This window comes from Crotalus tigris, unplaced genomic scaffold (assembly GCF_016545835.1).
Source record: "Crotalus tigris isolate CLP2741 ecotype Arizona unplaced genomic scaffold, ASM1654583v1 scf7180000018299.754606, whole genome shotgun sequence".
NCBI lineage: Eukaryota > Metazoa > Chordata > Lepidosauria > Squamata > Viperidae > Crotalus > Crotalus tigris.
The window spans coordinates 151,714-171,197 of record NW_024096930.1 but is presented as its reverse complement, the minus strand read 5'-3'; the positions used below and the strand labels follow the sequence as shown (position 1 = coordinate 171,197).

Sequence of the window (19,484 nt, the reverse complement as noted above, 5' to 3'; positions counted from 1 at the left end):
TCAAAGAATACTAGGAGGGTCACATGTTCATTTTCCCACTCTCACAAGGAGTTGTTTAAGGAAAGCAATGTAGTCTTGGTGCTGTGTTCATTTCTGAACACAAATCACATTGGTTCAGGTAATGCTCCTTCAAGGTTTTTCTGCAACTGCAGTCTCACCACCTTCTCAGTAGCCTTTCCCAGAAAGAGAAAATTGAATAAATCCATAATTCTTCTGTATTTTGGGGTAAGAGAAGGACCTTTGAGGAAGGAATGTACCCAAAACATCACCTTCAAGACAGGCAGCATCATCTGTTTTTCCAAGGATGAGTTCACTATCACCCTGGACAAATTATTCAGTTACCTCACTAGTGATATTTTATCAGCTAGGAAGAACAAACATCCAAACCATTGATTGCAGAGTTTATATTAGAGAGAACATGTCTACTTACTTAGGACTCAAAGGTTATCCCAGATAACCTTTCAAAAAGTATTTTTTTTTTTGTTACTATGTTAGAACTTGTTTAGATAATGTCTATTTCTGAGTAGATTAGAGCAATTTTATTCTCCAGATGCATAGAAAATTCCCTAGAACAGCTCTAAAACTATTTTTCTAACTCATCCTTCCCTTGTAGGGCCCAGGGCTCTCTCTCACACACACATACTACATTCATGTGAGTGTGTGTATGTATGTGTAAGTATCAGTTAGTGATTAGGCAGATCAAATTTTATAGAATGATTGTAGCTGCTGTATTTAATCTGGCATGAACACATTTTTAAGTTTCTTATCAAAATAGAAAATTGCTGTCATTGTGGTTGAATCATTTTTACCACTTCAGATTATACCATATGACATTGAACTGAAATGTTTCTTAAATGCAACACAATTTTTAGAATACAAGGAGGGATATTAACATTTAGTAGCTACTTAGCATTTCTATAAATGGCTGTATATCATTACTTTAAGTAGTATTAATACACAGTTGCAATGCATTTTGTATCAGTCTATATAGATTCTGTTTTTTCTGTTTTATGGATTCTTTTTTAGCCATTCTTTTAATGGATCTTCTATTTTTATGTATGATACTTTGCAAAAATATGAACAGCTTCTTCTATTCTAAGCTCCTTACATTTCTGATCTGTCAGAAGCCTGGCAGCCCATAATAAAAGTAGGATAAAATGCTTAATTTAGGCTTGTAGGCTGAAACATTAGGAAGATGCTTTGAGACTTTTTGATAAGGCTCTTTATATTCAGAAAATATTTTGAATTTGTGATCACGTAATCTTAATTGGATGTTTATTCACTTATTTAATATGCATCTCATCTTGTAGTTGCATACCCTTGTCTCTCCCCCCCCCAGTTATCTATTTGTTCTGCTGCCATCATTAAATCTCCTTTCTAATTTTCAAAATATCTAAAATAACAATACTAGGTAGAATATGGAACAAGGTATAGGTTGGAACAAGCACTTTGTTAACATAGAAACAAGAGACAAGTTCATTTACATGCAATAATTTAAAATGGGTTGACTTCTAGAAAATACCTTACTAGTCTATCAATACTAGCCTACCCTGATAATAAAATTATTCTATTTTCCTGACCGTAGTATGTATTCTGAGGTTTGGGATCTGGGCTTCTTTGAGTTTAATCCGCCTCCAAAATCCACTTCCAACCTTCTTTTCCTGGAATATAATCTAGGAGGAGGTGTCCTGCATTGCCCTCTTTTGACTGGCTGTTCTTCCCCATTGCCTCAGCTATCCCACTCTTTTGCACAATGAAAATATCTTTAGACACACTTTTCTCTTAGCAAACTCATTGTTTCCGAAATAGTGTAAGGACAAGTAAAGTAGCTCTTTGATTAAGAAGCCGTCCCTTTATTAGTCAATTGTAGGTTATTCTTTTGTAATATTTGTGGATATTTGTGAGTGTCAGTTATAGTTTAGGACTTAGTGAATGAAAATGAAATGTTAGATTTTTGTTAACCAAATATTTTTCAGTCACCATTATGGATTGCATTATTTCATCTATCAACAATGCTATGATAATGTTTTTGGAGTTCCCAGGTCGCCTTTCATCTAGACACTCAATGCTTCATTTTAGCAAGATTGCTTTGTATGTAATGGTACCCATAGACATGGAAAATCTTATTTAATAGACAACCTGGTAACCCGGAGATATTTTAATTTCAATTCTCAGCAATCCTTACTAACTGAATATTGTGGGAGTTGTGAATATTTATGTTATTAAGAGTTGTTTAACTTGATCAAAGATCTCTGAACTTTGTGGTTTTTCCTTTTCCGTATAGTTTGCTTCTAGTTGCTATTGTGGAACTAGAAGGTTCCATACTGATTTCTGCTTTGGTTTCCAATTGCAAGGTGTAAAAGCAGGAGCTATGTTCCTATTTTATTTTTTGGATTATGGTTTTCTTGCATGTTAATTTTAGTACATTTTCCATGCATCTGTTCATTAATTGTAAGAAGTCTTACATGTAATATTGTAATAGGAATTTCACATTTTACATTTGTAAAGTGAAACTTCAGCTTGCAGAACTTAACTGGCATTGGGATTCTTTTGTAGAATGTGCTTATGTCTGTTTTATTTAATGCGATAGGATTTTGATTTTTAAAACTTCCAATCATAAGTCACTTTTGCAGTGCTTCTGTAACTTTGAGTGGTCACTAAACAAATGGTTGTAAGTCTGCCTGTAACCCATCACACATATTTTATATCATGTAGGACAAACGTTACGAGGATTAAAATTCTTGTAATGAAACTAACAGAATAACAAATGGAAGGGACCTTGGAGGTCTTCTAGTCCAACCTCCTGCTCAAGTAGGAAACCCTATATCTTTTCAGATAAATGGTTGTCCAGTCTCTTCTTAAAAAACTTCCAGTGTTGGAGCATTCACAACTTCTGGAGGCAAGCCGTTTCACTGGTTAATTGTTCTAACTGTCAGGAAGTTTCTCCTTAGTTCTAGGTTGCTTCTCTCCTTGATTAGTTTCCATCCGTTGCTTCTTGTCCTGCCTTCAGGCGCTTTGGAGAATAGCTTGACTCCCTCTTCTTTGTGGCAGCCCTTGAGATATTGGAACACTGCTATCATGCCCCCCTCGTCAAAAGTAATTAAAAGTTGCAGTTGCTAATGTACTTTATTAAAAAAAACTATGAAAGTCGAAGAAAAGCTTAGTTTGAAATGAATTGGTCCTTTTGGGGGAGCTATTATTGTTTTAACACCTCTTTATTTAGTTACTTGACTTTTTCTCTGCCATTAGCTTTTCTTATTTTTATTTACTATAAAGGTCCTAAAAGCTAGCTTCAATTTGAAAAGGATGACAGCCTATAATCATAATATGGCATATAATCCTCATTGTATTTTCAGAAGCTCTATAAGAAAATAATTTTAGATTTTTGGCTAGAAGGAGAAAAGAGGTAGTTTTTGTAGGTGCTTTCTCTCCACCAATGCATTTGTGAGAAATGCCTCCCATAGAGCATGGCCTTTGACAGAAAAATTTCTCTACTATAGCAAACTGATGTGGAGATTGAGGGAGAATGCTTTCAATTTCATTTGGGGAGGGATGTGCACACTTATAGAAGTAGCACACAGAACTTCTGATAGGGAAAAGAATGACAAAATTAAAGAAATTTTTCTCTCTTCAACTAGATGGAGGGTGTGTGTGTGTGTGTGTGTGTGTGTGTGTGTACATACACACATACATACATACATACAATAAAAATAAATACCTACGAGCACCAGGATAATATCAAACTAGAATTTGTGTAATAAAAATACTGAGCTTTCGTCAGCCAGCACTGGTATCATTAAAAGGGGACTCCCATTGACTTGCTTTCGTGCTCTGATGATGTCGCCAGTGCTGGCCGACGAAGGCTCAACATTTTTATTAAACAAATTCTAGTTTGATATTATCCTGGTGCTCGTATGTATTTATTTTTATTGCATGGCTTTACCCAGGATTCAAATTTTTAACGTAACTAGAGACATATATAAAATGATTTTATTACACTTATTTTAACCCTTGTAGCACCATTGCAATGAATGTGGGAATTGTGAGACAAAAGAAACTGGTAAAGTTTTTCTGAAGTATTGGATATAGAAACAGTAGACAGTGTGACAATGGGAGGTCCTATTTAGCAGAGAGACATTCTGAGCACTGGTAAAAGTTGTTTTGATAGAGCTGGGAGTTGTGGATAGGCTTGTGTCTTTTAACACAGGCTTGTGTTTTGATAGAGCTGGGAGTTGTGGATAGGCTTGTGTCTTTTAATCCTTTAGAATCAAGTGATTTTTTTGGAAGATACATACAGCTTAGTTTGCATTGGATCAAGGAAAAATCTGGCCCATGTTTACCAGTAATAAATGAAATATTTATTGTTGTATGAGAGTACTTTTATTTGAAACAAAGAAGACATGGTGTAGTTTTTTAAAAAAAAAACAGTATTATTTTTGGCTTGGATACTGTCTCCAAATGATTCAGATACTTTAGTAGTGAACTCTCTTGAGATCCTAATGCATATTTCATGAAATTATTTTTAGTAACTGTCATGGCCTTCTGGAAAAAATGAACAGAGTTTACCACTCTTCCTGCATAATAGAAGATATTACTGATATGTGATGGTCTTTTTCTTATTCAGGATTTATCTATTAAATGTACACGTAGGCGTTTGATTTAAGAAAAAAAATTAAATGACATAGTTTTCACAAAAGCACTGCTGAAGGGTTTGTCATATTTCTCACAATAAACTAGTAAGCTCTGATCCTCTGATTCCGGAGGAAGGCATGATAGAGCTTTAAATGGTAAAGATCTTCCTCTCCTCTGGTACTGAGGATTTTGGATGAGGATGAGAAGTTGTTGGGAGGTGGGAAAAGGAAAGGAAGAGAGATTAGACATGAACAATTAAGAAAGAGAGGGAGTGATAACTGGTATCTTATTTTCTAAATTAAAGCTATTCTGAATGGCATTTTTAAAAAGAGATTTTGCCTTGAAAATCCTCCATAATACTTTTGGCCATCTCATATTCTTACCATATCCAAAGCACAATGGGCCAGCCAAGGAACTAGTTTAAATGAATCCATGAGTTTGTTTAAGTCAGTGGATTTTTTTAGATTTTTTTTAAAAATGGAGTTCTGTGCTATATTATGAGCTGAAAGTTTGAAACTGTTTCTGTCCAGGAGATATTAGCTACGTTCATTCAATGAGCCCAACTGAATAGCTTCTTGACCTAAGTTAATTTTCCAATATAAAATTGTTTTATTGCAGTTAGAGGAATTATTGAGTAACTAGTATTATATACCTGAAACATTCCACTAAAATTGTGTACTGAATAAGTTTTATTTAATTGCTTCACAATGTAGCAAAAGGCATACCCTACCTAACTTCTAGAGGTGGTTTCATATTTAGAAAGAGCTTCAAATTTTATCTGTACTGCACAATACATCCTATAGATTAGTCTGGCAGCAATCATCGCAAAAGCAAGAGCTTGCAATTCATTCCATAAATTATAGCAAAGAGGAATAGACATGGTGGTAATGTTTCCTACTTCTTTTAAAAAAGCTGGGAAGATGTTGGTCATCAAAGATTGCTTCTCCTATAACAGAGTTCTCCAACCTTTCCAGGTTGGCAGCCCAGAGGGGAGAAAGAGGGGATGGTTTTGTGGGAGGGGCATGTGTGCGTGTGTGCATGCACGAACATTCATTACTTGTGTGAGTGGGGCCAAGAGCACCCGTGACACTTGCGCAAGTGTTTGCTTGCACCAATCATACAAGTGGGCCACGAGTGCCTGTGACGCCCGCATGAGTGGGGCCCTAAGCACCCATGGCACTTGTGTGCACCAGCCAGCCACTTATACCACCTGGATGCAAATAGGCCATGGACCAGTGGTGGGCCACGGTGCACAGCTTGTGGACTCCTGCCCTATAATTAGAATTTTTAGGGAAATTTAAAATAATTAGAGTCAAGGGACTATGAATTCTATCATATCTATAAAATTAAATAAGTGGACTATATGTCCCCATTTTTTGCAGGATGTAACATTACAGTTTGTGAATGGCCTGTCGCTCACTTAATAGTCACGTCACCCATGAAAAATGTGGTAATTCTTGTTCCTTGCCTCTGTATAGATGCAAGGTGCAGACAGATGGATACATTTGGGGATCATCCATGTAGCTTCTTATTGGATAGAATGCTTACTGCATCCCTTGTCTCCCTAATTTGTTTTCATCATCCCTAGTCATGGAAAAGTCCAGGAATGCTGCTTTGCCAGCATAAAACTCTCAGCTATGTGAAATACACTCCATCAACAAAGCTGATTTGGCAGAAGTAGAGGAGAAGCTTTTCTAGCTTTTCAGTGAGTTTGTTAATTGGTTCACAATGAATTCTTCCCTTGAAAGAGTCCCGTGACTGCCCAGTGCCTCCACAGCACCTCTGCACAATACCTGTTATTGCAGCCTTTGAGAGGGAATGTTTAGTCAGGTTCCATATAGATACATAAAAAGATAAATGCCTGTTAGGGGAAGGAAGTGGTAACTTCATAAATGTCATGCATATAAAACATGAAATGGTGAGTAAAGATTGCTTTCACTATGAAAGGGAATGGGGCTTTTACACATTGATTAGTTGCATTTGGATGTATTCTTGCATTCAGCTGTTGGATAATTTAGTCTGAGAAATAATTGGATGAAAGTATTGTTCATGAACTGCATTGTCACAGAAAATAGGGAAGTGTGATTCATGGTTGATGAGGATTGCAGGAAGCAAAACATGTATAGTGGTGACGAAATTATTTGCAGATCAAATGGGTTGCAGTGAAGCAAGCTGTTTTGAAGCTTCACCTCCATTATGAGTCATTTAAGATGTAATATTAAATTATTACTTGTGGAAGAACATCCCAACAAACTATTTATTTATTTATTTTATTTATTTATGAGACTTATATACCGCTTTAAGTGCAAGCACTCTCTAAGCGGTGTACACCAGTAAGCAATGTATATATATATATTTTACATTGCCCCCAACAATCTGGGTCCTCATTTTACCTACCCCGGAAGGATGGAAGGCTGAGTCAACCTTGAGCCGGTGAGATTTGAACCGCTGACCTGCTGAACACAGTCAGCTAAAGTGGCCTGCAGTACTGCACTCTAACTGCTGCGCCACCTCGGCTCATTTCTCCTCCTACCCTCCTTTTATTTGGAGTTTTTCGTCAATTTCTAGTTTTCGCTAATTTACTTCAAGCCACAGTTTGAGAACATGGATTGAAATGGTTTTGTGAATCATAATTTGGTAATGAGTATTAAGTATCGTATGTAATGACATATAGATAATAGAGGATAATTGTATGAAAAGTTGAGGATAATTGTATGAAAAGCATGCAAGATCTCAAGAGTTTTGGTTGCTGGTTGTGATGCTTCTTAACTGAGTCATAGTCTGTTCAGATTCTCTCCTGATTGCTCAAAAGATCGATTTTATCTTCTTCCAGTAATTTGGTGAACAACAGTATTTTTTTTTCCTAAAAAGAACAGTCTTTAATCTGCCTAATGTTTTATTTGTGTACTTTGATTTAAAATAATATGACATATTTGGACATTTTAGCCACCCTGACTCATTAGTGACTAGATGGCTTCAAATATTGAAATTAAAAATAAACATATACATAAATACTATGTATTCCAACTGCAATCTAATTTTCTTCTATGTAAGTATTTAAGTTTTTTGCTAAAAGTAAAAAGTCTACAAGCTTCATATAGTACTTTGAAAACTTTATATTCCCTATTCTGCAACTTTGAACATTCACTGTGTTTTATGTTTTATTACTTATGAATAAGTCAGTCCATAGAGTGAATCCACCCATATTATTTTAACCCCGTTGTTATGTTGGAAGTTTGCATGTCTCTTAGAGTTCTGGTATTGTAGGCTGTCACATGATTAGTATTGGTATGCCATTTAGGATACTTTCAAAATACTCAAATGTCAATTTCAATAGGACTCTACCCATTATTTTAGCATGAATTAGATGGTTGATCCTTGAAGGATTAATACATAAGAACATCTCATAAGAATGTATGAGTGGCCTGCAGTTAGAGTGCAGTACTGCAGGCTACTTTAGCTGACTGTGTTCAGCAGGTCAGCGGTTCAAATCTCACCGGCTCAAGGTTGACTCAGCCTTCCATCCTTCCGAGGTAGGTAAAATGAGGACCCAGATTGTTGGGGGCAATGTAAATGTATATATATACATTGCTTACTGGTGTACACCGCTTAGAGAGTGCTTGCACTTAAAGCAGTATATAAGTCTCATAAATAAATAAATAAAGGCCTAGCAATTAAAATGTGTACTCGCAATTCTGTGCGCCTATATTAGTTAAATAAAGTCTGTATTTCACACTGTTGGATATTGTGATTCCTTCCAATAATGGAAATGCATAAACCATCCTTAATATGAATTTAGTGCCATGTACCTAAACATTCAGGATGGTGGCATCTCTATCTATAGCTGCAAAACATGTGTCATTATACCTGTAGAAATGATTATTGACTTCTTTCCTGATATACTGATTTATGTATAATCTGATGCACACGATGTTTCCTTGATATAATGCCATACGTAATAGGAATCTTGTGGAGAAAATTAAGAGACCAAGCCTTTTAATGTACATATGAATCACTTCACAGTGTCTGCTATACTTTTTGTTGTTCCTGTTTATTCAGTTAACAGCTGTATATTCTTCCATATGAATAGAGATATAAAAGTCTACTAGAATATTCCAACATATCACAAAAAATAGTGACCAATCAATCAGTTTATATCAGTGATAGGATTCAAATATGTGAACAACCAGTTCTCTGTGGGGATGCTCCTTCCAGAAGTCCATTCTGGGCCTGGGCAACAAAAAACTAGCTACCGGTTTTGGCGAAGTGGTGCAAACCAGCTGAATCTCATCATTGGTTTATATGCTGCTTCAATCCTACTAGGATAACAAAATAGTTATAAGTCTAATGCATTTCAAACAAAAATTGCCTTTTGGAGTGTTAATTTTTAATACCACATTTTTTCCTAAAATAAAACTCATTAAGCCAATGTACTGCAACTGTTTAAGCATAAACAATAGAACAGCACAATAGAAATGTTTTTATTAGTGCTTCATTAAGCAACAGGGAGCAACACCCCTCTAACAAAGAAAATATTGCATCATGGCTTAGTTTAAATAAAGATCTTGCTATGTATGGGTTTTTCCCCCTTAAGTTTTCATAGTCTAGGCATGAATATGTGAGTTATGTAGACTTGATTTTGGAACCAAGAATAAACTTTCTCAACTACTCCCTATTATAGGAAAATATATATAATATAGATCTTAAATGTTAGGATCCAAATTAATATGTTGCAACATAGGAGTAGGTAAAGATATAAAGCATGGCTTTCCAATCATTTCATTTTTCCTTTTGTCTCAGGCAGTGAGCTCACTGAAATTGGCGCAGATATAGTTGGATAGGCTTAAAGCTTCTCAAAGATAATCAACATGTAATCAAATGGTTGGGCAGAAAATGTACTGTAAAGACAGTTCAAGAGTCAGTCAAGCATATACTTTTTTTGTTTTTGCAGTAATTTTATTAAAGTTTGCAATTAAAAGATAAAGGCTAATACGAACTAAAATTAAAAGAATAAAAAGAAAAAAGTGTAGAACAGAGAAAAATAGAAAAAAAATAAAAATATAATTAAGAAAAAATATTTAATAAATGACTTCCCTCTTCATCGCAATAAATACAAACAACTTTAATAATGTATTACTTCTCTTAAAATTCAACAAAAGATCTTTTCCCCATATTTCTTCTCTTATCTATAAAGCTTAAAGCTTCATCATACAGCCCTAGTCACCAATAGTCCACTAAGGGTTATCAGAGATAACAAATCTATTTTAATCTTGATCAAATAAACTGACTATCATCTTAATCTTTAATCCCTTCAAATAAGTTTTGTATTTAAAACTTATTTCACTAAGGATTGAAGGAAACTCACCTGGTACTATAAAAAATTATCATCCTGAAAGATCTTAATATCTGAAAAAGAATTAACAAACAATTTCCAAAAGTGATTAGAAAAGGAAGCATGCAGCTCTGTTCCATAAAGGCTGTGGCTGTAGTTTGGGCAGAAATGGCATTCTCTCATCTTTCAGAGCCAAAGACTGGTATCTTCCTATCTCTGTGTGAAGAAAAACTGTATGGAGTACTTTAGGAGATCCTGTGACCTTTTCTTGTCCAGAGACTATTTAGAAGAGCCAATCTACTTGCTGGCTCTTCATTCCATCATTGTCACTTCTACTTTTAAAGGAGCCATTCTCAGTTTGCTATTTCTTCTCCATATTTACATCTGGGCAGTAAATATGTGATTATCTTTCATTTAAGGGTTTTGATTAGGGAGAATTATGAATGGTCAAATAAATTGTAAGACTTTGTGGATATGAGAAAGATTTGAAAAAAAATCTAAGACCACCATATGATAACAAAGATATAGAGGATACAAAATCTTGCAGCACAGATCTGGTATCTGTGGAAAACATAAACAAGTTCTCTGCTTCTCCAGATTATTTTTTTTCCCCTGCCGGTCATGTAATACAGTGGGGCAAAAAAGTATTTAGTCAGCCACCAATTATGCAAGTTCTCCCACTTAAAAAGATGAGAGAGTCCTGTAATTGTCATCATAGGTAGACCTCAACTATGAGAGACAAAATGAGAAAACAAATCCAGACAATCACATTGTCTGATTTGGAAAGAATTTATTTGCAAATTATGGTGGAAAATAAGTATGTGGTCACCTACAAACAAGCAAGATTTCTGGCTCTCACAGACCTGTAACTTCTTCTTTAAGAGGCTCCTCTGTCCTCCACTCATTACCTGTATTAATGGCACCTGTTTGAACTTGTTATCAGTATAAAAGACACCTGTCCACAACCTCAAACAGTCACACTCCAAACTCCACTATGGTGAAGACCAAAGAGCTGTCGAAGGACACCAGAAACAAAATTGTAGACCTGCACCAGGCTGGGAAGACTGAATCTGCAATAGGTAAGCAGCTTGGTGTGAAGAAATCAACTGTGGGAGCAATAATTAGAAAATGGAAGACATACAAGAACACTGATAATCTCCCTCGATCTGGGGCTCCACGCAAGATCTCACCCCGTGGGATCAACATGATCACAAGAATGGTGAGCAAAAATCCCAGAACCACACAGGGGGACTAGTGAATAACCTGCAGAGAGCTGGGACCAATGTAACAAAGGCAACTATCAGTAACATCCTACGCCGCCAGGGACTCAGATCCTGCAATGCCAGACGTGTCCCCCTGCTTAAGCCAGTACATGTCCGGGCCTGTCTGAAGTTTGCTAGAGAGCATTTGGAAGATCCAGAAGAGGATTGGGAGAATGTCCTATGGTCAGATGAAACCAAAGTAGAACTGTTTGGTAGAAACACAACTCGTCGTGTTTGGAGGAGAGAGAATGCTGAGTTGCATCCAAAGAACATCATACCTACTGTGAAGCATTGGGGTGGCAACATCATGCTTTGGGGCTGTTTCTCTGCAAAGGGACCAGGATGACTGATCCGTGTATAGGAAAGAATGAATGGGGCCATGTATTGTAAGATTTTGAGTGCAAACCTCCTTCCATCAGCAAGGGCATTGAAGATGAAACACGGCTGGGTCTTGCAGCATGACAATGATCCCAAACACACTGCCCGGGCAACGAAGGAGTGGCTTCGTAAGAAGCATTTCAAGGTCCTGGAGTGCCCTAGCCAGTCTCCAGCTCTCAACTCCATAGAAAACCTTTGGAGGGAGTTGAAAGTCCGTGTTGCCCAGCGACAGCCCCAAAACATCACTGCTCTAGAGGAGATCTGCATGGAGGAATGGGCCAACATACCAGCAACAGTGTGTGCCAACCTTGTGAAGAGTTACAGAAAACATTTGACCTCTGTCATTGCCAACAAATGATATATAACAAAGTATTGAGATGAACTTTTGATATTGACCACATACTTATTTTCCACCATAATTTGCAAATAAATTCTTTCCAAATCAGACAATGTGATTGTCTGGATTTGTTTTCTCATTTTGTCTCTCATAGTTGAGGTCTACCTATGATGACAATTACAGGCTTCTCTCATCTTTTTAAGTGGGAGAACTTGCACAATTGGTGGCTGACTAAATACTTTTTTGCCCCACTGTATGTTCTCTGTGCAATTGCCTTTTTCATCTGCTAATTGCTCTGAGATTAGATTAAGTTACTGTTACAAGGAACAAAGTTCTTGAAACCAAGTGGCCAATTATTATGAAACTGGATATAGTTGCATTATTAAAGTCTTTGAATAGTGCTAAGTCTTCACTTATCTCTGAACTGTAATTTAATTATGATACTAAATAGTTGTGAGTTACATATATATATGCCCTCTTTCCACTCTCCATAGCATGGTTTCAGGTTGTCAGCATCTATCTTTAAAAAAGGAGTCCCTAGTATATTCCAAATGGGATGCAGAGGTTATTCTGCTTAAATGAACAATGATTGTTCAAACTGCAGTTCAGTTTCCCTCAGTTGGGACATAACAATGGAATTGTAGTAGTTTGGAAATTGCATCTTGTTCTAAATTTTTATTTCCCATAACAATAAGAATATGTTCATGGAAACCACTATGTATATTTTGTGTTACAAAATGTTCCAAGACAACCAAAACAGGCACCATATGAAGAAATAGTCTCAGCAGTACCCAAACTATAAACAATCTCTATCAGAGATTATGTTTATGTTGAACGAGGAATACCATAAAGTAATAATTATGTTATTAAATGTCCTTCTCAAAAGGATTAGCACCACTGGATTTCTAGTCCCATTTTAGATAAGTTGTCGAGATGTATGTAAGGATTAATGGTATTAATAGTTGTAGAGTTTCTACAAAACCAATCGAGTAGCATTCCTTAACACCAGGTCGGGCCTATAATGGGCCATCTGAAGTCTGTTCCATAATCCTATATAAAGTTAGATTAAAATGGACAATCTATTGCACTCAGAAATATCTGGAGCCAAGATACTACTCCATACAGAGCCATGGAGGCTATTTGTTTATTTAAACAATTATAGACTGTCCAAATCCTGAACAGTTTATAATTAAAAAGGGTTTTTTTTATAATGTACAACATTCAGAAAAACATGAACACCCCTAGAAACAACAAGAACTGAAAAAAATCCGTCCAGCATGGACTCGATCTTTGCTCTTCCCCAGAGACTGGGAAAATAACCAGTTTTTTAATAGGTGAGTTCATTTTTAATAGGTTCTTGAACACCTTCAGGGTGAGAGCCATCCAGATCTCTGAACAGATTACTCTTCCTCTTGCCTTCCAAATATATTGGATTTCAGTTTCAGTATATTTTATTATCTTGCAGAGGCATAGATAGGCATTTTCAATCTCATTTTGATTAATGTTGAAACTCTTATGCACTTTTAGGTGACATACAATCGAGCTGCATGCTAAAGTGATGTTCACCGCTTTCATTAACCATTTCATTATTCTCCTTGTCTTTATAAGGAAGGAAAGGCAAGGGTCAAGTTCATATAAAGGTGGCTATAATTCTCCAATGAACCTGATTACATTTATGGATTGTGTAAACTGAAAAGTTCTATTATAAATACATTGGTTGGCTGTTTAATAACTACCGGTTTTCTGATTGATTTATTGACTAGACTTGTATCCTGTCACAATCAAATAACTCTTAGTGTACAGTATAATAATTAAAACACCAATGGAAAGAAGAATCAACAACAAATAAAACCATACAATTCATTGGTATATTAGCTTGTTATAGTTTGTACTATATTCAAATGTGAAAAGATGCTCTTGAACATTCTGCCATGTTCTCAACTCATTTCGGCATTTTGGAAAATAAAATCAAACAGGATTTTTTAAAGAAAAAATGCTTGCTAAAATGCTAAGAAATTTTGTAAGGAACATTGAGAAGTTATTCAGATATATAAATTTTTAGTGTGGATCACTTTAATTAACTTCTTCCACATCCATAAAATGTGCAAGTTTCAGTCATGAAGTCAAAACATTCACTCAAGGGTGATTTTTATCAAAACAATTTGGGAAAACGTAAGTATCAGTTGTTTCCCTGGGCCAGAAACCTCAGGAATGGAGAGCCTCTTATGTCTAGAATTCCATCCTTCAGAAACTCACATTCAAAATAAGATGAGGATATCTAGTGTATATTATAATATCATAATAGACCACTAAAGTTCTGTATCTTTCCCTGCTGTAATGTAGAGAATGCAGGCAGAGAAACCTAAAGAGTCAGGCCCTTTTCCAATTTGGTCTGTGATAAAATAGTTTGACCAACTGTTTTCCTATTCATTGGGTGTTCAGCAGCAGATGTTTCAACCCACTGACTATTGTCAAACACTTAACAGGTTTTTTTTTTATTTATTGTTTTATCATAGAGAATAAATTACAAAACAATAAAACAAACCAACAAAATGAAACAAAACAAAAGCATACATTCAACCCTAACAAAAAGGAAAAAGAAAAAAATAGTGTACAAACGAAGAAGAAAAAGTGGTCAATTAAATTTAACATTGAACATGTAGGACCCACCTTGACTGGGTGCTGAAAGAAAAGAAAAAGCAGTACATTCTCCTCCCCTTTTACAACAGGTTTTTGAATTAGGAAACACTTTGCAAGCATTCAACTTAATCCTGTTGCACATTTTGAAAAGCCATAATTAGGTCATTTGGCAGATAGTAAAATTCACCTGAGCAATAGGATCTAGTTTCATGCCTCTCTTTAGTTTGAACTTGAGAAGTGCAGTAATTAAAATAATTGCAATTATAGTTGTTATCCTCAGTTGCTCTTCTATTTTGCTTCAGTTAACATTAACAGAAATAATTTCCCACGTTAGTGTAACTCTTACATCAGCCGTCCCAAATCATAAAATTCCCTTTGCAATTCCCTTTTCACCACTGTTTACAAAATTGTATAGTTCTTAATCATAACATTTATAAGTGAGATAGAGGAAAACAAATTATTATATAAACATAAGGGAGAAAAGGGCTTTAAATCTTATCACCCTTGCTGGTAAATAGTAACTATAATTATGAAAATCCAGGATACTATGTTATAAATTTCTATTGTACTTGCCTGCTGTTCCTAAACTTACATTTTTTATTTTTATGAGCACTTTAAGGAATTAGGCAGAGTAAGAATCAAAATTATCAAAATTACTGTATATTCTTTCAGGGCTTAATCTTTATAAAATAGAATCATAATTTTTGCTTGACTAGAGGAGCTAATCACGGTGTATTAATTCAGTAACTGTGTATTGGATTATAATAGGATATTTTAATTCAGTTACACTAATTTGTTAGTCTACTGAGACAAAGAAGAGCTCTTCACTAAACCCAGCTGCATGCTGAAATGTACCATCTTTTCTCAACAGTATTTTTTTTTTTTTGCTTTGAACTATATTTTTAATCACAGCTTTGTTTCTTTACAGTACATCAACTGTGGTAACCTGGAACAATTGTTAGATAGTAATCAGCACTTGTCCTGGACAGTGCGAGTAAAGCTGGCATTGGATATTGCTCTCGGACTCAGTTATCTCCATTACAAAGGAATTTTCCACAGAGATTTGACTTCCAAGGTAATGTTCTTCTATTTGATTGTATTTGCTGGCAGCAATTTTTTGGGAATTCTTTTGATCTTTTTATCCCTTTTCCAAGCTGTATTGTCTTATTATCAGATGAAAGCAAACTGCAATTGTGAGTTAAGAATTATATTTCCAGGAAAATAGATGTAAAATTAAGTTATTTGGTGCGATGTTCTTATAGCTTTCTAACTTTTATAACATTCTAGGGCTAATCTATTGGTATAAAACATAATACTTTATTAAAAATGAGTAGTGGTGTTGCTTTCAAACTGTGCTTCAAATATACATATTTAAAATATACCTATTTTTTTTTAATGAAGTTAGTCACTTGTGTATATGCCAGAACTGTAAATGAGAATCTGGAATATCTATATACTACTAACTTCTCCTCATGATCTTTACCTGAGTGAATTGGTGCATCATAGGATGATAATTTTTGAACCAAGGTACCTCAGTTGGGCTAACTTACAGAATGTGCCTACATTAGGGATCCGTAACTCCAGAGAAAATGAAACTAGGGAATGTTGTGGTTGCTTCAGTACCGTTGGCTGCTACTGAGCTGTTGCGGTGATTACTTGATCTTCATTTTCAAAGTTCCATTCTATTCCATTCTGTAACAGTTTCTCTGCTAGTCTTGCCAGGGCTTTTTTTTTTTTGTCATAGAACACTCAGAACGGAGTTCCAGCACCTTTTTTAGATGGAACCTTGTAGGGTAGGCAAGGCGGGTTTTATGACGTGTGTGAGTTCTGGCACTTTTTTTTTTTTTTAAAGAAAAAAAGCACTGAGTTTTGCAATCCCTTATTCCCTCCCTACCGAGCAGCAAGGAATTGACTCTTCATGTAGATTTTAAAGAAGCAACTTTAAGGTGCATGAAGAAAGGCCTGGATATTTGTATTGCTTTATGTTCCCCTTCTCTGGCACACAATATGCCTGTATTCTAATCCTACACAATTAGTGCTGGGATTTCTTTACAATTGTTTTGTAAATATTGTCATAATCAATAATAAAATTGCATAGTGTACTTGTGTATATTAAAGTCACTTCCCAGCAGTACATAGCAAAAGAACACAGTTGCCTATCACTCCTAGAGCTTTGGATTAAACTAACCAAGAGTTTAAGAAATAACTGTACCATTTATGATAGATATCTTTTTCACAAATTCTAAATATGGTTCTTTATTGAACCTTCATAAAATAGTACTTTAAATAATTCCTTTGTAATATTTACAAATCAAACAACAGTCTTATGTGCTAATTGAGAGAGGGAAACAAATGACTATCATTAAATCATTGAAGCTACCTACAAAAAGGTAGTTTCAAGTGTGGATTTTTATCATGTTTTTAACATTGCAGTATGATTAATGTTATTCCTTTAGGATTTATGTACATTTTGCAGTGAACAAATATTCAATCCCAAATAAACTAAATGAATACATTTGTTTAATTAGATGAAAAGATTCAAAGTGCATTGGGTAAGCACAGTTCAGGGGGCTTTATGTACAGTTAGAAATCCAAAGTAAGCTGTATATTCTAAAATTCATTTAGGTGAGAATTAATAATATTTAGAATTAAAATCTTTGTGCATGAAAAAATATGCTGAAGTTTTGATAGTATAATGCCAGTTTGGTGTTGTGGTTAAGGCCAGTTGGGTGATTTTGGACCAGTTAAACACTCTCTCAGTCTAATTCTCCTCACAGAGTGGTTTTTTTGGGAAAATAGGATGAGGAAAGAATATTAGGTAAGCACACTGCCTTGAATTATTTGTAAAAATAATAAAGGCAGGATACAAATAAATGAAATATATTTTCCCAACTTCATTAGTTATTCTTTAAGTTGTTCATGATCAATATTGTTAATAGATGCCTTATTTATTTATTTATTTATTTATGAGACTTATATACCGCTTTAAGTGCAAGCACTCTCTAAGCGGTGTACACCAGTAAGCAATGTATATATATATTTACATTGCACCCAACAATCTGGGTCCTCATTTTACCTACCCCGGAAGGATGGAAGGCTGAGTCAACCTTGAGCCAGTGAGATTTGAACCGCTGACCTGCTGAACACAGTCAGCTAAAGTGGCCTGCAGTACTGCACTCTAACTGCTGTGCCACCTCAGCTCTTCAACGTATTCCAATATTCATTCTTGCTTACTCTTAACAGATTATTTATGTGCTATGCGCAATATTCAGTACAATTGGAGCAGAAATTATTTAATTGGCGGGAAATAAAGAACAGTACTATACTATGTAGATAGGTCCACAACCTATGTAAATATTTTGAGATCTGGTTATAGGCACTTGGTGAAATGTCTGTCAGATGAAGGTTGCCTTCACCAAATAGCTATTGTAAAGAAAGGGTCAAATAGTAGGCTTACTTTTTGAGCCATGATGGCACAGTGGTTAGGCTACTTCTGCTCACTGCTGACTACCAGGAGTTTGGCAGTTCAATTCTCACCAGCCCAAGGTTGACTCAGCCCTCCATCCTTCCAAGGTCGGTAAAAGGACCCAAATTGTTGGGAGCAAATGCTGACACTGTAAATTGCTTAGAGAGGATTGTAAAGCACTGTGAAGCAGTATATAAGTCTAAGTGCTATTTGCTATTTGTTTTACTGCCTCCTCAAGGCCACTTGTTTTCAATCCTTTGCTTACCATTGTTGTATTTACAAACAAAGCACTAGCTACTCCCATTCAGCATTTTTATTTTTTGGAGTCTACCCATGGGGCCTATGTGGAATTGTTCATCAAAAGTTGAGGATGGCACTTAGCTTTGCAGCGATTCATTTTTAAAATACTGTTAATTATTAAATAATCTTTTAAACATTTAAAAGGCAGAATGGGTTAAGAGGTTGGTAGATACTGGTATGTTCATAGGTGATGGAATCAAAATCAAATTGTTTATTGCAGCAGTATTATAGTGGTTCTATGCCTACTTAATATTAATTATTGTTTCTTTGCTTTTATTAGAACTGTTTAATAAAGAATGATGAGAATGGATATTCTGCTATAGTGGGTGATTTTGGGTTGGCAGAGAAAATTCCTGATTATAGGTAAGCATTATTTCTGAGTAAACACCAATTAGAGTTTAATAATATTATAATGTTAAACTATACAATTGTAAATCACTGATCATTGCCTTCTAAGATTCAGCATTTGACTAAAAAGTCTTTTGGATTATTTACTGAACTGCTTACTTTTTAGCTTTTGAATATAATCATTCTCTATATGCATGAGTAGCATATTTGTGAAAGGTAACTGATGCGGATACTAAATGTATTTAAGAGCTATTTTGCAGTTTTAACACTTTTTTAAAAAACCTTGAGGATATCCATTTAGATTTGATTGCAATGTATAAATGATTTGCACACATAGGTATAACTTTGCTTAAACCTTTCACTGTGGCACATACCGTATTTTCTTCTTTCAATAGACTTTGTAATATACTTCCTGGTAGAATACCTTTCAGGATTGTGAAATATGTGAAATAATGACAACATTGTCCTACCTATATGCTTTGCTTGGAATGGAATGTTAGTCATTCCCTTGCTGAAATTAAAGGGGTTGTATAATATATGAGAAAACACTTCTAATAATTACCTTTCTAAATTTGTTGAAGTGAGAAGTTGCCAGTGGTAGGTTCTCCTTACTGGATGGCACCTGAAGTCCTGAGAGATGAGCCATATAATGAAAAGGTAGGTTATGTTTGAAATAAAATGTTGCGATGTTTACTTGTATCTAGCATATTTCTTTTACATAAGATATATTTTCTATTTTTCTTTCTAGATAGATTACCTCATGAAAATGCTGTTGTCTCTGATAAATTT

The 19,484-nt window shown here is 35.2% G+C and overlaps 1 protein-coding gene across 4 annotated transcripts in view; it reads left to right on the top strand.

Moving 5' to 3' along the window:
* Positions 1-19,484, top strand: part of TESK2 (testis associated actin remodelling kinase 2) — a 57,539-nt gene that overhangs the window by 22,255 nt on the left and 15,800 nt on the right. For 3 of the 4 annotated variants that reach the window (XM_039349591.1, XM_039349590.1, XM_039349593.1), the window contains 3 exons: positions 15,510-15,656; positions 18,628-18,710; positions 19,274-19,352. In XM_039349591.1, the coding sequence (XP_039205525.1) occupies positions 15,510-15,656; positions 18,628-18,710; positions 19,274-19,352 (309 nt within the window). The remainder of the gene's footprint in view (positions 1-15,509; positions 15,657-18,627; positions 18,711-19,273; positions 19,353-19,484) is intronic. The other variant, XM_039349592.1, reaches the window with a different exon arrangement.